This window comes from Sorghum bicolor, chromosome 2, assembly GCF_000003195.3.
Source record: "Sorghum bicolor cultivar BTx623 chromosome 2, Sorghum_bicolor_NCBIv3, whole genome shotgun sequence".
NCBI lineage: Eukaryota > Viridiplantae > Streptophyta > Magnoliopsida > Poales > Poaceae > Sorghum > Sorghum bicolor.
Window position 1 is genome coordinate 69,483,322 of NC_012871.2, and position 18,196 is coordinate 69,501,517.

The 18,196-nt window shown below is 48.7% G+C and overlaps 3 protein-coding genes across 3 annotated transcripts; 1 reads left to right on the top strand and 2 right to left on the bottom strand.

Moving 5' to 3' along the window:
• On the bottom strand, positions 3,152-4,212 carry LOC8080147. The gene has a single exon (XM_002462904.2). The coding sequence runs from the start codon at positions 3,967-3,969 to the stop codon at positions 3,601-3,603; it is 369 nt and encodes a 122-aa protein (XP_002462949.1). The 5' UTR covers positions 3,970-4,212; the 3' UTR covers positions 3,152-3,600.
• On the bottom strand, positions 5,112-7,451 carry LOC8084064 (isocitrate lyase). Its single transcript, XM_002462905.2, has 3 exons — positions 7,317-7,451; positions 5,603-7,214; positions 5,112-5,458 (listed from the first exon to the last, which is right to left on the bottom strand). Exons 1-3 carry the CDS (start codon positions 7,344-7,346, stop codon positions 5,376-5,378), a joined length of 1,725 nt encoding a protein of 574 aa, XP_002462950.1. The 5' UTR covers positions 7,347-7,451; the 3' UTR covers positions 5,112-5,375.
• LOC8084065 (probable xyloglucan endotransglucosylase/hydrolase protein 8) lies at positions 12,852-15,412 on the top strand. The gene is made up of 4 exons (XM_002460756.2): positions 12,852-13,399; positions 13,505-13,605; positions 13,705-13,907; positions 14,693-15,412. Exons 1-4 carry the CDS (start codon positions 13,186-13,188, stop codon positions 15,132-15,134), a joined length of 960 nt encoding a protein of 319 aa, XP_002460801.2. The 5' UTR covers positions 12,852-13,185; the 3' UTR covers positions 15,135-15,412.

Here is an 18,196-nt window from a genome sequence, read left to right on the forward strand (position 1 = left end):
CCGCGTGCCGGGTGGTGGACGACGACCGCAGTGGCGGGGCGGAGCCGGCCTGCAAGTGCGGGGAGGACCTGCTGTTCAGGCAAATGTGGAGGAGACACGACAGCGCCAGCCTCGTCTACATGGGCAACGCCAGGTTCTGCCTCCTTGAGACTGTGACGCAGCCGCACCAGGACCGCACAGATACCCGCGGTCTCATCGTGCCCATGCTGCTTCGCGTAGTAACCTTCCGGGTCCGGTACTCTTGGGACGGTGAGCTTTGCGTAGTGAACAGGAGGGCTAAGGTCTACAAGCTGCCTTGGCAATCGTCGTCAGAAAAACCTCGCGCGTTCTGGATCTAATAACGAAGGGAAGAAGCGCGCGACGTTCAACAAGAGTCCACGATTAGTGTACTTTCTCGTGTTCGTTTCTACTCCCTCCTTCCTAACTTAAAAAATTATTCCAATTTTCTGCGCAGCTCAAGGACTCGGTCACGCCATGCTAGGTGGAGTTGTTATGGAGAAGATACTGAACGACTGTGAGAAGTTGGAGCTGCTCTTCTCCTGTCTGTGATAAACTCGACAATGAGAACATACGGTGGGTGTGTTTGTTTTCTGTGTTGCCTTGTGTGTAAGAGGGTTATCGTGGGTTAGTTGTTAGAGCTTTTGTGTCTTGGGGGATCTGTGGGTCTGTAAGGTTTTCAGGTCTGGTTTTTTTCTTAAAAACTAAGCCAATTCTATTCTACTTAATTGAAAGACAGAACTCCTGCCATTACGTTCAAAAAAAATATTCCAATTTATAGTCAATTCATGTTAAATTTGATAACATTTATATAATAAAATAATAACATTATTATTTATAATATCAACTACGTATCTACACATTCTCATTAATTATATTATTATTAATAGTATATCTATTTGATGTTATAAGTTTTTATAATTTTTCTATCATTGTAGTTAAATTTAAAATGCTTTGACTTTTCAATAAATTAAAATAACTTATAATTTAGTACAAAGCACTATAGACCGAAGAGGCAAACCCGCTTGTATTCAATGCATTCAGTTGATTATATTTAATAATAATAAAAAGGAAAATAGAGCAAAAGAAAAATACCATGTCAAGAGTTGAGCCTGACACATAATTCTCCTACCGCACCTGATATCCCAGTAAGACCCAGCAGTTGTGACCCAACTTCTCTCCCACGAGTGCACTCCCGCTAGCTCACTCACCCTTTAGAGCATCTCCATCAAATTAAGGAAAACTCATCTCCTTTTCATATAACCAGCAGCAAAGGGAATTGGAGAAAAAAAGCATGCTCCAGCAGATCCCCTTTCTAATCTTCTTTCCTTCAATTTTTTTTCCAATGCCTCAAATGAAGGGGATCTGCCAATATTTTTTTCTCAATCTCTTTTCTTCCTCCTCCAGTTAGTGATATAGCGGGGCCACAAATGGAGCCATTGTCGCCATGAGCACACAGGTTGGTTGCACCGTCACCTTGCTGGGTTAGGCGGGCATACATGTCGACCGCGCTGCTGCCGCACCGAGCCGCCGATGCTGCCCCCTTGCCAGCCACGGGGAGAGAAGGGGGTGGAGAATACCATGGGAGAAGAAGAGAGAAGAAGGTGAACAGAGTCACGGGAGAGAAGAGGGATGTGATTTTTTTTCTCAATTTGCTTAAGCAAGCTTTCCCTAAAATTAGAATTACTGTTTCATCAATTCCCTATAGCAATTTTTAAGGGAAAGAAGAAAGGGGTCTAGTGGAGTAGTGGAGATGCTCTTAGGTACTGCTACTAGGTTCTATCTCGTGCTTTCTCCAATCTCAAACCCTAGCACAATGGGCGCCAGGCGGTGGCTGAGCGGCGGACTCGGGACTCTGACGGCTAGTAAGGCCACTCACAATGCAAGACTCTACTCTCTCCGTCCCTAAATACTGCTATTTCTAGGAGAAAATTTTGTCCACAAATACTGCTATTTCTACTAGCATACTCAATCCACCAGCTCATTTAATTTCTCCTTGGAACTTTCGTGGTCCACCAGCTCATTTAATTTCTTCTAGGAAGTAGTACTTTGACGTATGATAATTGTTTGAATCTGTTTAGTTGGCATTAAATACAACTCGTTGGAACCAGAGAACCATGGCTTAACGTGCATGATTAAATGGTAGAACCCAAATTAATTGAGGGTAGAATGGTCTTTTGTTTGCCACACTAATCTGTCTGAAATCTGCTAGAAATAGCAGTATTTGGGGACGGAGGGAGTATCATATAGTCCAAGACCATTAATTACATATTATTTATAGTATTTTGTTGATGTGGCAGCATATTTATTGAAGAAAGAGGTAGAAAAAATAAGACTCCAAGTCTTATTTAGACTCTAAGTCAACATTGTTCGAGGTAATAAATAATTTTAGACTTTATAATAGATCAGTCTGCATTGTGATTGTCCTAAGGGCGAGGATTAGGTGTTAATCTTAGGGCACTCACAATGCAAGACTCTATCACAGAGTTCAAGACACTTAATTACATATTATTTATGATATTTTGCTGATGTGGTAGCATATTTATTGAAGAAAGAGGTAGAAAAAATAAGACTCCAAGTCTTATTTAGACTCTAAGTCCACATTGTTCGAGGTAATAAATAACTTTAGACTCTATGATAGAGTCTGCATTGTGAGTGTCCTTATCTTGTCCCTTTCTTTCCTCGAACGTCAAACTCTTGCATGGCGAGCGCTAGATGGTGTCCTAGGGGCGAATTCAGGACTCTATCGGCTAGAGAGGGCGTGTCGTCACAATGAAGTATCGGACGGCGACACGGAATGCGGCGTCCGGCGCCATGGGTGGTGAGCAGGGGCAAAGGAAGGGAGGGGCTGAGGGGGCAGGCACCTCCTATGCTTTTTGTGAGCTCCTGTTATGTATACAAAAATGCACTATTCGAAAAAAAAGTGTGTATATTTATCCTCAATAAATCCTGTTATGTAATATTTTCTATTTTAGTTCGCAAACACGAATGAACATGAGTATAGAGGCAGAGATTTTGCCGCAACAGGAAGACCATGCCTAAGTTATCTTACAACAGGATGCGCCCTTAAACAAGATGAGCGTGAGTTGGTGTTTGAGAGAGCGAACGATGATTGTGATTACGCAATTTGACTTTTACTAATTTAAATCAGCGATTGTTGAAATATATAAAAATGTATATTGATGAACAGAGACGGAGAGGATTACATGCTGATAACTTATTACACGGATGAACCCCCACAGTTACTCTACACATATATGAGTATACATAGGTGTATCTTATACTATCTACTTCCAGGTCACAGTACAGAGTATATTGCTGCGACGATCATTCTACACCGCCGTCGCGGTGGGATCCCACGGCCGCCGCGGCGTGCCTCGCCGCCGGCCACACAATAAAACTGAGCCGGAAGCCTCGCCGCGGCAGCGTGGACGGAACCAGGAGGGCAGCCAGAACTAACATGCAGCTTGATGGATCATGCGTGTGCGTTGACTAGTAGTAGTAAAGTTATGTACGTATAGGAGTAGGAGCTAATAAAAAATTTGAAAAAAAAACGGAGCCACCAATTGATCCAGCAGACGAGATATGTATCCATCCAGCTGGCTACTCCAGCCGCAGGATAAGCCTGAGGTCGCGCGTCGCGGCGGCGGCGGCGTCGACCGCGGCGGCGGCCACAGCCTTCCTGGTGGTGGGGAACTGCGGTAGCGGCAGCGAGCTCGGGTCGGGGGACGTCGAGAACCCTGGCCCGGCGTACACTTCCACCGCAGACCTCATCTTCCTGCCGCGGTGTCTCCGGCCGGCCGCGGGAGACGACGTCCCGACCGGCTGCGACCTCCTCCTGGTGGCGCCGGGGTGGTGGTGATTGTCGCTACCCGCAGCAGGCCTCCGGTGCGCCGCCGCCGCCGCCCGGATCCTCTGCGGCGGTGGCGCCGGCATCAGGATGTTGTGCGCGCGCAACACATCGGTGGCCATGCCGATCGACGACGAGAGCGAGAGCGAGATCGAGGGAGGGGGAGGTGAGGGGGAAAATTAGTTGGGCGCTGGTCGCCGCTGCGCTGCTCACAGTTTGGTGGGTGTGGAATTCTCGTCGGGTGCGGGGGCGCCGGTCTATTATAGGACCGGAGACGCGGAAGAGGGGCACTAGTGGATTCGGTCGACGCGTTGCCGGCTTTTGCCGTGCGACTTCCGGCGTCCGTCGTGGTTTTGGTGGACTTTGACAGCTTCCTCGCCGCTTCGCTTCGGCCGACAGGCTCGGCGCATCTTCGCGTCCGTCTTTCTGAATTTTGTACAGCCTGCTGGTGGAATTGTTCGTTGGATTGGATGGAACTGAAGCGTTGTTCCACTACCAGCGATCTCGGCCCATCCGATGTGTGTGTGGCCCATCAGCCTTGTTTAAGGTCAACTAGTACGTTGGCAGTAGCGTGTAGAGAGAGCCTTAGGCTAGCATTAGATTTGTTGCTACACAAATCAGAGTGGCTTATGATAATATCACAGTTGTTAGAAATATCTGAATACAAAGGCTTTAGATCTTATGGCCATGTAATTTAAGAGATCAAGGCACGAGGAAACGAGGAGACAGTTTCACTTCGGTTGAGTTTGTTCATGAAAGTCGGATGTCTAATGTGGATGCTCATAGGCTAACAAGAGGCTCTCTGTATGAGATAATTGGTAGACATGTATGGTTTATCAGTCCGCTGGATGGTGTATATACTTTTTATTCTCAGACTACTTAATAAAGTTTGAGATTCTAAAAAAAAGGATTGAATGCATGGCGTGACTACATGTGGTATTTGAGAATGATATTTCGCACAATATTGATCGTGATATTGTTCATGATGATATTGCATCAACAAATGTCCGAATGTATCATTTTGAAGCAGTATTATCATGTTCGAGGTAATTATAATAGTTATTTTATTGTTCTTTTAGTTCCTTTTATTTATTGCAGTATTATTATCTTTTTACGAACTAAATAATGCCGCAAGTCTTACTAGCACTACCATATGATTTATTCATCATATATATATATATATATATAATTCAAGTCTAAATGTATGTACATGCATATAACAGTAGTAAAAATGAAGAATTTTAATCCCAAGAACAGAGTATCATAATCAAATTTTGTATTCAATCTCAAGTGATAAATAATCTCACAGATTGACACCAATACTTTCAACCCAACCTGGGTTTCCATTTGGAGTCATAACTCAGAACTCCATTCGTATATAGCTAGCTAGACGATTCATTTATGCATTATGCTCATTATAGTTCAGTTTGGAAAGCATCTTCCCATGGCTGATGATCTGACTCCAACTTATTTTTTTTTCTTATTTATTTAGGGCCTTCTCCGAATCATTATTCTTTCTGAGTCTTCATCAAATCCTGGATTTGGCCATAACTTGCAGGCCACTGCTCCCAGTTGCCGGCCTTGAATCCTTGAATTGCTCTTCAGTAACTCCTGCAAAGCACAAGTACACACACAATATGAGCAGCCAGGTTTGGTAAATCAGATCATCAGATCAGATCAGGTATAGAAAAAAACATCAAAAGTACTATGCACGAACAGTCAAAAAAAAAAAACAATGGCAAATGAGTCACTTGCCTTTGCCCATGGCTGCAGTTGAGGAGATGCCACCCTGCACCGTCTTGAGCACCCTGTCATAGAAATTGGCGCCCGACCACTTCTGGTGCTCCAGCGTCTCCACGCCGTTGATCCTCTCCTCCCTCTGGATCCTCTCCACGTAGGCCAGCATGCCCCGCCGCGCGAAGTCCCGCGCGAACGTGTCGGTGACGAGCGCGTCGGCGTGGAACCCGGCGAGCGTGATGAACTGCCAGACGTACCCGAGGCGTGCGACGCTGGGGATGAAGGCCGCCATCTCGGCGTCCGTCATCCCGGAGGCGTCCCAGTTGAAGGACGGCGAGAGGTTGTAGGCCAGCATCGCCTCCGGGCACGCCGCCTTGACGCCCTCGGCGAAGGCGGTGCACTCGGCCACGTTGGGGCTGGACGTCTCCATCCACAGCACGTCGGCGTGCGGCGCGAAGGCGCGGCCCCGGACCACGGCGGCGCCCACGGAGCCCCGGAACCGGTAGAACCCTTCCCTGGTCCGCGGGAGGTCCCAGTCCCAGAACACGGACGCGACGCCGAGCCCCGCGGCGATGTCGCGCGCCTGCTCGTTGGACACGCACCTGTCGTAGCCGCCAGCGCCGGTGGCGCGGTCCCACTCCTGGACCCTGCGCTGCTTCTCCTGGGCGGAGACGGCGAGCCCCGCGATGGCGTCCCTGACGCAGTCGGAGAAGGTCTTGAGCTGCGCCGCGGCGAGCCACTCGTCCTCGATGGCCTGCAGCTCCCTGCCGTTCTTGCCCGCCGCCATGCCGTCCGACAGCACGGCCGCCAGGCTCTGTCCCCTCAGGCGCGGGTTGGTGGCGCCGAGGATGAACTGGTGGTCGCGCGCGTCGACGTTGGTCTGGATCAGCGTGGCGGCGACGGCGTCGGTGCGCGCGACGAGGACGGTCTCGACGCCCATGACGTCGAACTGGAGCCGCGCGGCGACGAGGCGGTTGACGTGCTCCGACACCGCGACGAGCACCTTCCCGGCCATGTGCCCGCACTTCTTGGTGACCGACGACTGGTCCTCGAGGTGGACGCCCGCCGCCCCGCGCTCGACGAAGAGCTTGCAGAGCTTGACGGTGGCCGTGGCGCCGCCGAACCCGGTGTCGCCGTCGGCGATGATGGGCTTGAGGAAGTCGACGTAGGGCGCCCTGGCCCGGTCGGCGCGGGGCAGCGACATGCGCGCCTCCCGCTGCTTGCGGTCGTGGTAGAGCTGCGCGAAGAAGAGGTGCTCCACCTTGTTGGGCACGGTGTCGTAGGGGTAGTCGGCGAGGTCCGGGCCGGGCTCGTTGGTGGAGGTGTGCGTGGAGGAGCACTGCCAGCCGGAGACGTAGATGGTGTCCAGGTGCTTGGCCATCATGGTGACCTGGACGGGGTCCAGCGCGCCGAAGGTGCGGGACGCCGTGCCCCCGGCCTGGTGCGCCTTGAGCGTGCGCCACAGCTTCTTGGCCATCTCCCCCGACGCGTAGCTCTGGCGGAGCGTGCCCCGGAGGAGGACCACGTCGCGGGCGGTGTAGGGGCGCTTGGTGAGCCGGAACCGCTCCGTCGTCCACCATGACTCCACTTCCGCCACCTCCGCCTCGAACCGCCCTTCCTCCTCCATGATCTGCATGGAACATGTATACGTCCAGACAAGCGAGTTACGCACACGTACACGTACCCTCCTGCACTAACAGTTGGAATGTACTACTACTAGCTAGAAACCGACCAGCGAGGGGACGGAGAACGGCGACGGCATGGCTGGTAGCGGAGAAGGAGGGCCGGCCGGCCGGGGGGCACGCACGCACTTGGATTGGAGATGAGGGAATTCAAGTGCAAAGCGTGCCTTGGTTCCGTTGTCGCTTGGGATGCTGTCGTATTTATAGTCAGCGGTGTACGCCCCAATGCAAAAGTAGATGATCGAGCAAAATCATGCATGCAACTTGGACGTAACGTGCTGCCTCCAACTTTCAATCCGGCCGGCCTTATCGTGTGAGAGGTTGGCATTGGCATTGGCATGGTCTGGTGCAGGTGAGAGATGGATCAGACTTGCAACGGTGAGTGATGGTGGACACGTCGTCTGATCTCTGTTTCGATCGCAATTGTTTCGCGCGCGCGCCCGCATGGAACGTTTTGGACAGTAGCGGTGGTTAGCTCTAGCTGCACACTTTCACACTGCAAGTGAGGTGAGTTGCGTGCTTGCTCCTCCGATCGTTTTGCGTGAACTGAGCTGACACCAGCCACAGAGTGATGACCGAGAGTAGGGAGATTTTTTTTTTCATGGTTCCTGTTCTCTAATAAGCTAGTCTCAGTAGAGTTTTATAGACTCATTCGTTTATTTTGGAATGAGGCTAGAAATTAATCTGGCTAATCAATTGTTATACAAGTTACCAATTATTTCAGCTAAAAATCGGTTGAGACAATGGTTCCAAGGGGACCAAACAAGCCCTGAAAATGCTTCGCGCCAATCTTGTTTATCTACAGCTAGCTGGCCTTATTAGGGCTAGTATTTACTTCCAGACTGTGAGATAGGGAAACTTGGCATAGAGAACACGAATGTTGTTATGCAGGGCTTCAAGCAGAGCTGCAGAAGTAAAGCTGTTTTGAGCCGGCAGTAATTGGGTTCAAGGTTCTAGCTAGTAGGACTTTTTTTTCTCTCTCTAATTAACAGGATTATTGGGATCTCATCAGATGTTACAAATTTTTGCATAAAACATGTTATTAATATGTTGTAAAACTTAGTGAACGTATTTAGACAATGCTCATGGACGTTCGATATAGGTTGCCTGGTACTGAGACCACAACTTGTCCAGCCTCCAGCAATCTGCTTCATCTATTCCAAATTATAAGTTGTTTTAATTTTTTTTTATATTAAACTTGCTACGTATGTACCAAAAAATATTCAAAGTGGTTTATAATTTGAAATTGAGAGAGTACCTACCAAGGTGCGATATAACGCGGGGATTAGTAGGCCATGGGCCAATGCAATTCGATATTTGCACCTAATAATAAAATAAAAGATGGATGGAAAAAAAAAAGGGGCGCCATGAATACCGTGTTACTGACAGCAAGGCCAAAAAAAATGCGGTCTTACATTTCTGCAATCTTTCCGGAGACTCTATAGACTATAGTTAACGAACTTTTATGTTTTCGGAAACAATGTATATATGTTCCGACACTGTTTCCATACCCACACGGGTTGCCGAACTGCGAGGCCTCTATAACCTGCTCCAGTCACCAGTCGGCATTCACAGGATTGCAGCTTGGCCCGTGACGCAGGAGTCAATCAATCAGGATTGGGCCGGGCACGCACGCACCTACCGATAGGGATAAGGATTGATTGGGCTGCGGAGAAAAGACGGGCGGCCGAGTAACAAGCATGGCACTGATGTTCATGTTTATCTCCACATCACCACGTCAGGTTTCCGGATTTTCTTAGATATAATTTTCCACATGACCACGTCAGATTTCCGGATTTTCTTATATATATATTTTCCCCCTTTTGTTATTGAAAATGAACTCAATCAGATCAAGCCGTAAAGATGGTCTAATCCCGATCCAACCGTCGCCGACTTCCGAAGTTAAAGTTTATTTTGGTTTTGTTCTAAAGCCAAGTTGCGCACTCCCTACCCCGTTCCAAGCTAAAATTCATTTTGATTTTGTTGTAAAGTTATTTTTAAAACAAAACTTAATAATATTTTTTAAGATAAAATATGTTGACATATATATAGATAAGTTCAAATAAATGCTCCATCAGATTGAATTCCTTTAAAAAAATCTGATAAAACTAGTTTGATCCTCTCTATATGTTTTTTTCTACAAATATTATCAAAGAAAAGTTAAAAGAGTTCAACTTAAGACAAAGGCAAAGTACAATATAATTTGAATTTTGGTGTGGGGTGAGGGGTAACAAGTAATCAAATGCGATTACAAAAATGAACTGTGGTAATTGGTTTTGACAGTTTACTACGAAGCAATAACATTGTTCTTTGAAGCCAACGCGTGACTATAAATACTATGGACATGGCACGTTATGAACCTCCATCCAACGAGATGTCCGCCGTTGTACTAGTTTTCAACATCCGGCAAACTATTTTCTAGTGACGTCATTCCTGTTCCCTTTTTTTCACAATAAAGACTAGAAAAATGGTCTAAAGGCTATAACAAGGCTTGATACTTTATCAAAAGCGCAACAAGAATTTTATTCATATTTTTGCATGATGAGTGATATGTTTTATACAAGGGAAATGTACCACAAAAATAGTATAGAAATCGAGAAACCATTATCTGCTACTCCCTCCGTCCACGAAAGAGTTAATTTCTAGAGTTGTCCTAAGTCAAACTTTTTAAACTTTGACCAAATTTCTAGAAAAAAATACTAAGATTTATAGGATGAAATTAGTATTATTAGATTCATCATAGAATATATTTTTATATAATATGCATTTTATATTATAGATGTTGTTACTCTTTTCTATAAAGTTAGTCAAACTTTAAAAAGTTTGACTGGCACGGATCCTAGGAATTGATTCTTTCGTGAACGGAGGGAGTATGTGTGGTACCATTCCTTTTATAAAAAATACTCCCTCCATCTACGAATAAATGTACGTCTCACTTCGAGTCAAACTTTTTAAAGTTTAAACTAAAAATATATAAAAAATATCAATATTTGTATTTACAAATAAGTATATTATAAAAGTATATTTCATGCTTAATCTAATGAAATATATTATATATAATAAATATTAGTATATTTTTATATATATTTAGTTAAACTTAAAAAAAGGTTTGACTCCTCGGAAAACGACATTACAAATATTTATTTGTGGACGGAGTGAGTACACCCTTCTTCGTCACTTTGGATATGTAATAAGTCAAATTTCTTTAGTTTTGTCTCGCAAAAAAAATCTCTAGTTTCGACTAAGTTCATAGGAAGTGTACGGACATGTGCAACATCAAATTGGTTTAATTAAAATTCTTCATGGAATATGGCTTGATACAATAGTGCATCCATTTCAACTTATAGATGTTAATGTATTTTCTAACAAATAAAAATAGAGAAGTTTGACTTGGTAGTTAGCAGAAAAGTAAAGTGACATAATTTGAATTTGATGGAGTAGTAATTGTGGTAGCTGTTGTGACTTGATTTCGGCCCGGCCAGGAGTTCCTTTTAACAAATGATCACACACGGCCTAGTAGATCTAGATCTTAGATGTGTGTAGCCCGGTTGAAAGCTAGCCTTCTGGCACATGGGCCTCCCGGGACAACGACGAGGAGGGGCACCCACACCACACAGTCCATCACAGTGCAGAGGAGGGCCGCCCTGAATCCGGCCCGGAGACCACCACCGTTAGCCCGATATTCTGCTGCGGCCTGCGGGTCTCCATCGCTCCTTGCCGTGACGGTGGCATACTTGCACATGCACATAGTAGCTTTTCGTCAGAAAGAAAAACAAAAGGAAATGAGACAGTTCCTACACTGGAACTGTAGGCACACGTGACTCTCTGTCTCATCGCCTTGCTCAAACTTCTCCTACAGCTAGGGCCTCATTTAATTTCAGAGTGTATGTAAAGTTTTAAAGTGTTATATTAACTGTTGAAGCTTATCTTGCTAATTCTTGCTAAAAAATCACACTAAGTTTCTTTGGCGCTCATCTGATCATCCCATTACAAAAAGTGAGGATCTGACCCTTGCATCCCCCTTCTTTTTCCACGCTTCCTCGACTTCAATCGACTGAGATTTGTGACATTTCTATAGACTGCCGATGACAAGATCGAACAATGAGTTTAAGCCTAGCCTTTTTGGTGGTTCATTGAAAAAATATTAAGCTCACTCAGGGCAATTAGCAAGATAAAACTACTAGGAGGAACAACAGAATCAATGGACCCTCAACACCAACAGGCCAGGTGTGTAGTGTAGTGATGTGAATCCAGTCATGCTAACTGTTCATCAATTTTGCACGAGGCTATCTGCACAGTCCTCATACGTGTTTAGACCTTCTTTAGTTCAATCAAAAACCAAAAACTTTTTTAAGATTTTCCGTCGTATCGAATCTTGCGGCACATGTATGCAATATTAAATATAGATGAAAACAAAAACTAATTGTACAGTTTAACTGTAAATTACTAGATAAATCTTTTAAACCTAGTTAGTCCATGATTGAACAATAATTACCAAATAAAAATAAGGCCTTGTTTAGTTCCCAAAAATTTTCAAAATTTTTCATTCACATCGAATCTTACAGCACATCCATGAAGTATTAAATATAAATTAAAAAGATAACTAATTGTACAGTTTGCCTGTAATTTGCGAGACGAATCTTTTAAGTCTAATTAGTCTATAATTAAATAATAATTATCAAATAAAGCCAAAAGTGCTACAGTAGCGAAACCAAAAAATTTCGCGAACTGGGCCTGTTTAGATCCCAAAATTTTTGACTATAAACTTTACATTCAAATAGGTATTTAGATGCTTCTCAAATTTTTTGGTGTGCAACACACAAGATACGAGTCCCTAAGCAAGTTTACACAGTTTTGGGGCTCCAAGGTCCCAAATTCCAAATCTTTATATCCTAAGTTTTACAAGCTCCTGTTTACATCTATTTTTCCAAAAAGTGCTCATTTCTCCAAAATTTTTGGCTGTTTGGCTGCATCTAAACAGGGCCTAAACAAGGCCTAAAAGTAAAATTTAGGAAACAAAACCTACACCGTTTGAGACTAGCGAATCATGCGGTAGCTGGGGATTGTGCATATTGGCCATTGGCCATTGGGCATGGTCACGAGGCCACCACGAATCGCGCGCTTCTTATCCACCAATCCAATAGCGAGTAGCGACTTTTGACACCTTTTTGAAAATGAGAAAGTGCTGGCAACTGGGACCCGAGTCAAACCTATCGGCCCTCCCTCCCTCCCTCCCTCCTCCGGTCCTCCGCGCCGTGGTCGGCCGGTTTACCGGGGCCACGCCACGGACCTGCTCCAGCGGGTAGCCCGGTAGCGCCGAGCGGAGCGGCGAGCGCCCGATCCAGATTGCTCGATCGCCGCAGCAAACCCTGGCTGCTGCTCTCCTGCCCGGCTGCTGGGCTTCAGATTTCAGAATCCAGCGCGATCTAGATCGAGCTGAGGGAGCAGACGAATGGACCATGGCCTGGTGTCGTGATCATGGAAACTCGCTGAGGCCCCCTCCACCACCGGTGCTCGCAATATTCTACAAAAACAAAAGATGTTGTGATATTAGCCTTGTAGCCACTCGAGGGAAAGATGGTCGGGCTAGCTAGGCAGCGAGCTGCAACGGTTCGCCCGGCGCACGCATGCAGACACGGCCAAGCCGCAACGAGCCGTGCAGCTGTCATCAAATTTGCTGCACGCTTCTTGAGGCCCCGCCCACAACTTGTGTCCTACTTTAAACCCGCAGCTTAGCCTAAACAAACGCGCTCATGCCCCGTCTGATTCTCTCCGATAGATAAAAACACGAGACCGCCTCGTGCTCTGCCCCGCTCCCGAAGGCAGCATCTGCCAGTACCAGCCAGCAGCAACCTCTCCCAGTCTGATCGGTCGATCCGCCGTCTCCCCCGCCGGTCGTCTCGCGACAGACCCAGACCGATGATGACGGGAGGGCCGCCGCGGCGTCCGTGCGCGGGCGCGCTTCTTCTTCCCCTCGCGGCGGCCGTCGCGGTGGTGCTGTCGTCCTGCTGCTGCCACGGCGCGTCCGCGGCAGCGTCGTTCGGCGACAACTTCGAGATCACGGGCGCCGAGGACCACGTCAAGACCTCCGCCGACGGGCAGACCTGGTACCTGTACCTCGACAACAAGACAGGTAATAACAATGCTTGATCGATGGATGGTTGGATCGCGTCACTCAGCAATCAGTCAAGCTCAGCTCACTCTCGATCCCCCCTTTGGCGTATCATCGGGTATGCAGGCGTCGGGTTCCAGACGAAGCAGCGCTACCTCTTCGGCTGGTTCAGCATGAAGCTCAAGCTGGTGGGCAACGACTCCGCGGGCGTCGTCACCGCCTACTACGTGCGTCGCTGCTTCCTTTAACTCCCGATCATATCATTTGATCCGACCATAATCACGAGTGTTGCTGATACAATGGCTGCTGATCGATCTGCACTGCAGATGTGCTCGGACGTGGACGCGGCGCCGTTGCGCGACGAGCTGGACTTCGAGTTCCTGGGCAACCGCAGCGGGGAGCCCTACATCATCCAGACCAACGTGTACCACAACGGCGTCGGCGGCCGGGAGATGCGCCACTCGCTCTGGTTCGACCCCACCGCCGACTTCCACACCTACGCCATCCTCTGGAACCCCAAGCACATCGTGTAAGCAAATCCTCCGTTCCCGTTCCAATCCTCCTCCTCCCTTTCCTTTCATCCGTCACCATCACTCGCCTTGCTGCCTGCCCCAACGCTCACGCTCCCTCCTGGTGCTGCCTGCTTCTTCTCTGCCGCTCCGAGAGAGAGAGAGAGAGAGAGAGAGAGAGAGAGAGAGAGCGTGGTGGTTGGTTGGCCGGCCGGGGCCGGGGCCGGATCCGGGGCGAGTTGAATGCGGCCACCCACCGCCTTGTCCGGCCCCGCACCCTGGTTTGGCAATTGGCATGGGCATGGGCATAGCTCGTTGGATTTGGATACGATTCGCTCCCGTCCCGCGCGTCGGCAATGGCAAACTTGGTACCCGCCCTTGTTTGGGGCCAAACCATGCGTGGCGTCTCGCCCATGCCCACCGGTGCATGCCTATTCCCGTCCCGTCCCGTCCTCCTCCGACCGCTCTTTGTGCTCCGTCCGGACCACCACACACCGCACATGGATCCTCGGCAGACGACGCTGCCCAGATTGCAACTGTTCTTGCTGGCCCCGTGCTGCGCAGGAATTATCACATGCCGTCGGTCCGCCCATGTCCATGATCCACGACTCACGTAGTGGCCCATGACGATTGACGATGTTGCCGATCGATTCCAGACACCCAGACAACAGGCTCTCCAGATACAACAGTCCTCTACAGCAAAGCACGTCACGCTCACGTGTCGGCATGCAGGACTGTGCGACGAGATAGCGAGACAACCTGCTGACTGCTGACGCGCTTCTTGTGTGTCCGTGCACGCGAGCAGGTTCTTCGTGGACAAGGTGGCGATCCGGGTGTACCCGAACGACGCGTCCAAGCCGGGCGGCGGCGGCGGCAGCGGCTTCTTCCCGATCAGCAAGCCCATGTACATCTTCTCGAGCATCTGGAACGCGGACGACTGGGCGACGCGCGGCGGGCTGGAGAAGACGGACTGGTCCAGGGCGCCCTTCGTGTCGTCCTACCGCGACTTCGCCGCCGACGCCTGCGCGTGGCCGGCTGCAGGCGGACCGCCGGCGTGCGCGGCGGCGACGGGGGACAGCTGGTGGGACCAGCCCCCCGCGTGGGCGCTGGACGCCGGGCAGCGCCTGGACAACGCCTGGGTGGCCAGGAACCTCCTCATCTACGACTACTGCGACGACCGCAAGCGCTTCCCGACGCCGCCCGAGGAGTGCGCGCTCCGGGACGCCGCCGCCACCACCGCCTCGTGACGACCTCGAGCCCCTCTCTCGTCGGTCGGTCGGGACCCAATCATACTACTATTGGTTGATGATGATGAGATGATTCTTTTTTTTTTTTCTTCTTTTTTGGGTTTTGTGTTTGTAAACTGGCTGCTGCTGATTTTTGGGGGATAAAGGTCGGACATTATCGGGTTGGGCAGGCTGAGTCCGGACCTGTTTGGTTGGAGGAGATGAGGAATGGATTCCAGTTTTGTACTACCAACCACCAAAGCAAAATCTGTTTGTGTTGGCAAAGCTGCCATTTTCCATTTAATTAAGGACACAGGGGAGCTAGATTTTGCATGGACCGGGGGGGTTATTAACGTGACGATGCAATGCAATCAAATCATGATACAGCCTCAGGCAGTTTGGCAGGGTATGGGCACGAGCGGCGTGGCCCGGTGGCAGGCTGGAGAAGGAAGGAATCAAGGGCGGCGCGGCGGCAGCAAAGAGAGAGCCGAGAACGTGCGGCGTCGCAGGGGCATGGCAACATGCGCCGAGTAGATCTCATCAGTTGCCTTGCCTCGTCCGGCACGGCGGTCAGGCCATTGCTTCAGCCCGCCCGTGTCCAGCCACAGATCCCCGCTACCCATCCCGTGACCTGTGAGCCTGTGACCTTTTGCTGTGCCTGATACGAAAACGATCGATGACTCCATCTACTCGTCTACAGATTATTAGTGAGACTAGGGACATGCTTTTGTTTTCCTTTTGTGTGGTGTGGTACTCTACCGTGACATATTTAGGATCGCGAACGAATCAGGGGGAAAAAAAAAGTGAAAGGAGAAAAAGGTTACGCCATGAGCGAACAAGTGCATGTGAGGCTGACGAGGAAAAAGGAAGATAAGGGTCAGGGTGCACAGATTAAAGAAAGAAGAAGCATCCAAAAAGACGGCCGCGACATTTTCACCGGCAGTGGTCGGCCACGGCAGGGCACACCACCTCCGACGGCCCGAGAAATTTTCACCTGCTGAGGTTTCGCTCCGGTGGAGGTGATCTCGGTCTCAGGCATACCAGTAGCATCATCGCTGGAGAGTTCCCGGTTTTCAGGCCCGTCTGTATGAGAGAAACGCAACGGCTTTCGATCAAAAGAAAAAAAAATGTTAGAAATCGGTCAAAAGTAGTGTGTGTCATGTTCGCGAGTGGCGCTTCGATCAATTTGATCTGGCCAGATGATGGCACGATGGCAATATGATATTGATGCTACGTCCAGGTCCACTGGCAGCAACTCTGGTCGTGCTCAGAAAAGATGTCCGTCGCGGCGGATTAGGATTAGGCTGCTGACAACGTTAACGGCTACGGGCAGATGAGATCGGGTTCGCCGTATTCCCGGGGCCGGTGCACGTGGATCCCATGTTCACCGCACCTGCCTCTGCCTTCCCCGGCGCGACACATGGAGGCATCTCAGTCCCAGGCATGCGCGGGCACGGCGACGCCCCTGTCGTGCGCGCCATCAGATCAGAGAATAACCCGAGCATCACCATCGATTCAGTGGCCGCAGAACAGCATCGGGAACCCACTGCCAGTGCCAGCAGCCAGCCCAACCCAAGTGAGGTAGTAGATCCTCAAGAGATTTGAGGTGTCATCTGTCGTGTACTAGTACAAGCACCATGGAAACGATTCGAGCACGAGCAGTTCCTCGAGCACCTGACGACAACGCCATGCCAATGTAGTTCGCCGAGTAGACCTCAACACCGTGCGTGCTGATCTGAACAAATACTCCTACACTGCTGGCATGGCAGGGGCCAAACGACTTGTTTCTTCTCCATCGCCTGTGCTTTTTGTGCGGTGTAGGCCTTGTTTAGTTCCGAAAAGATTTTGGATTTCGGTAATGTAGTACTTTCGTTTGTTTGTGGCAAATATTATCCAATCATAGACTAACGGCTCAAAAGATTTATCTCGCGATTTACAGATAAACTGTGTAATTAGTTTTTGTTTTCATCTATATCTAATGCTTCATGCATGTGTCCTAAGATTCGATGTGATTGGAAATCTTGAAATGTTTTTGGATTTCGGGGTGAACTAAACAAGGCCTGTTCATAAGTTCAGTACCCCTGCGACCTTGCGTGAGCTGCAGCGCCGGTGAAATTACACAGTAACGCTGTGTAAAGAGAACGTAGTATCAGCGACAGGGTTAGGTCAGAGTCAAACTGATGGAAATCAGGAAGGAAAAAAAAAACACAGGACAGGATTTAGGTACTGGAATCCTGGCCTGTCCTGCCGACATGGTACGAGATGTCGGAGAATCATTTCAACGATCTAGTGTCATCAGCTTGCATTGCTCCTAGTTTGGGCACTGGAGTACAGTGGTAGCTGCCATGACCAAGCTATGCTTGAGCCTGCAATCTGCCATGAACGGGATAGCTTAACCGCATAACCTATCAGCAGGCTTCATCTAGCCAACTGCACAAGGTTCAACTGCTGAACTTCATGTCATATTGGTAAACTAATTCACCCATCCAACAGGTGTTACTACTAAAATTCAGTCCACCACCCTTTCAGAGTCACTAGTGTTAGTTCAGGCTCATTCCTTGAGAGGATAGTTCAGGCTCACTAGTCACTAGTGTTAGCTGCTGTTGCAACACTCTCTTTTCGAGATCACGAAAAGCTCGTGCGCCTCTCCTACCGGTCGATATACAACTAAAAGCAACAACTCTTAACTGCTCCCAATCGTCACAAAGATTACAGTGATCACACCCACCAAACGCGATTAGTGAAGTCTACCCCTGCGATTAGTGCTACCAAGTCCATCATGGTTTTAAAAGGCATCAAACGACTCCTGTAAAGCGAAAGCCTAGCAGATGGGTTTAAACATTCGGCTATAACCCATGATGACTTGAAAGCCATGAAACTAGTATAATAATTGTGCCAGAAGAGAATGAAATAACCACTACCCCTCTCCAATTCCCATCCTTCAGCGAAAGTTCAGCATATCCTCGTCACTGGCCCAGTAGATGTGGTATGTGGACATGACAACAGAAACTGAATGAAAGTAAAGTTCAGGAAAAACATTCGACACTACACCTCTCCAATTCGACCATACTTATCCTCGTCAC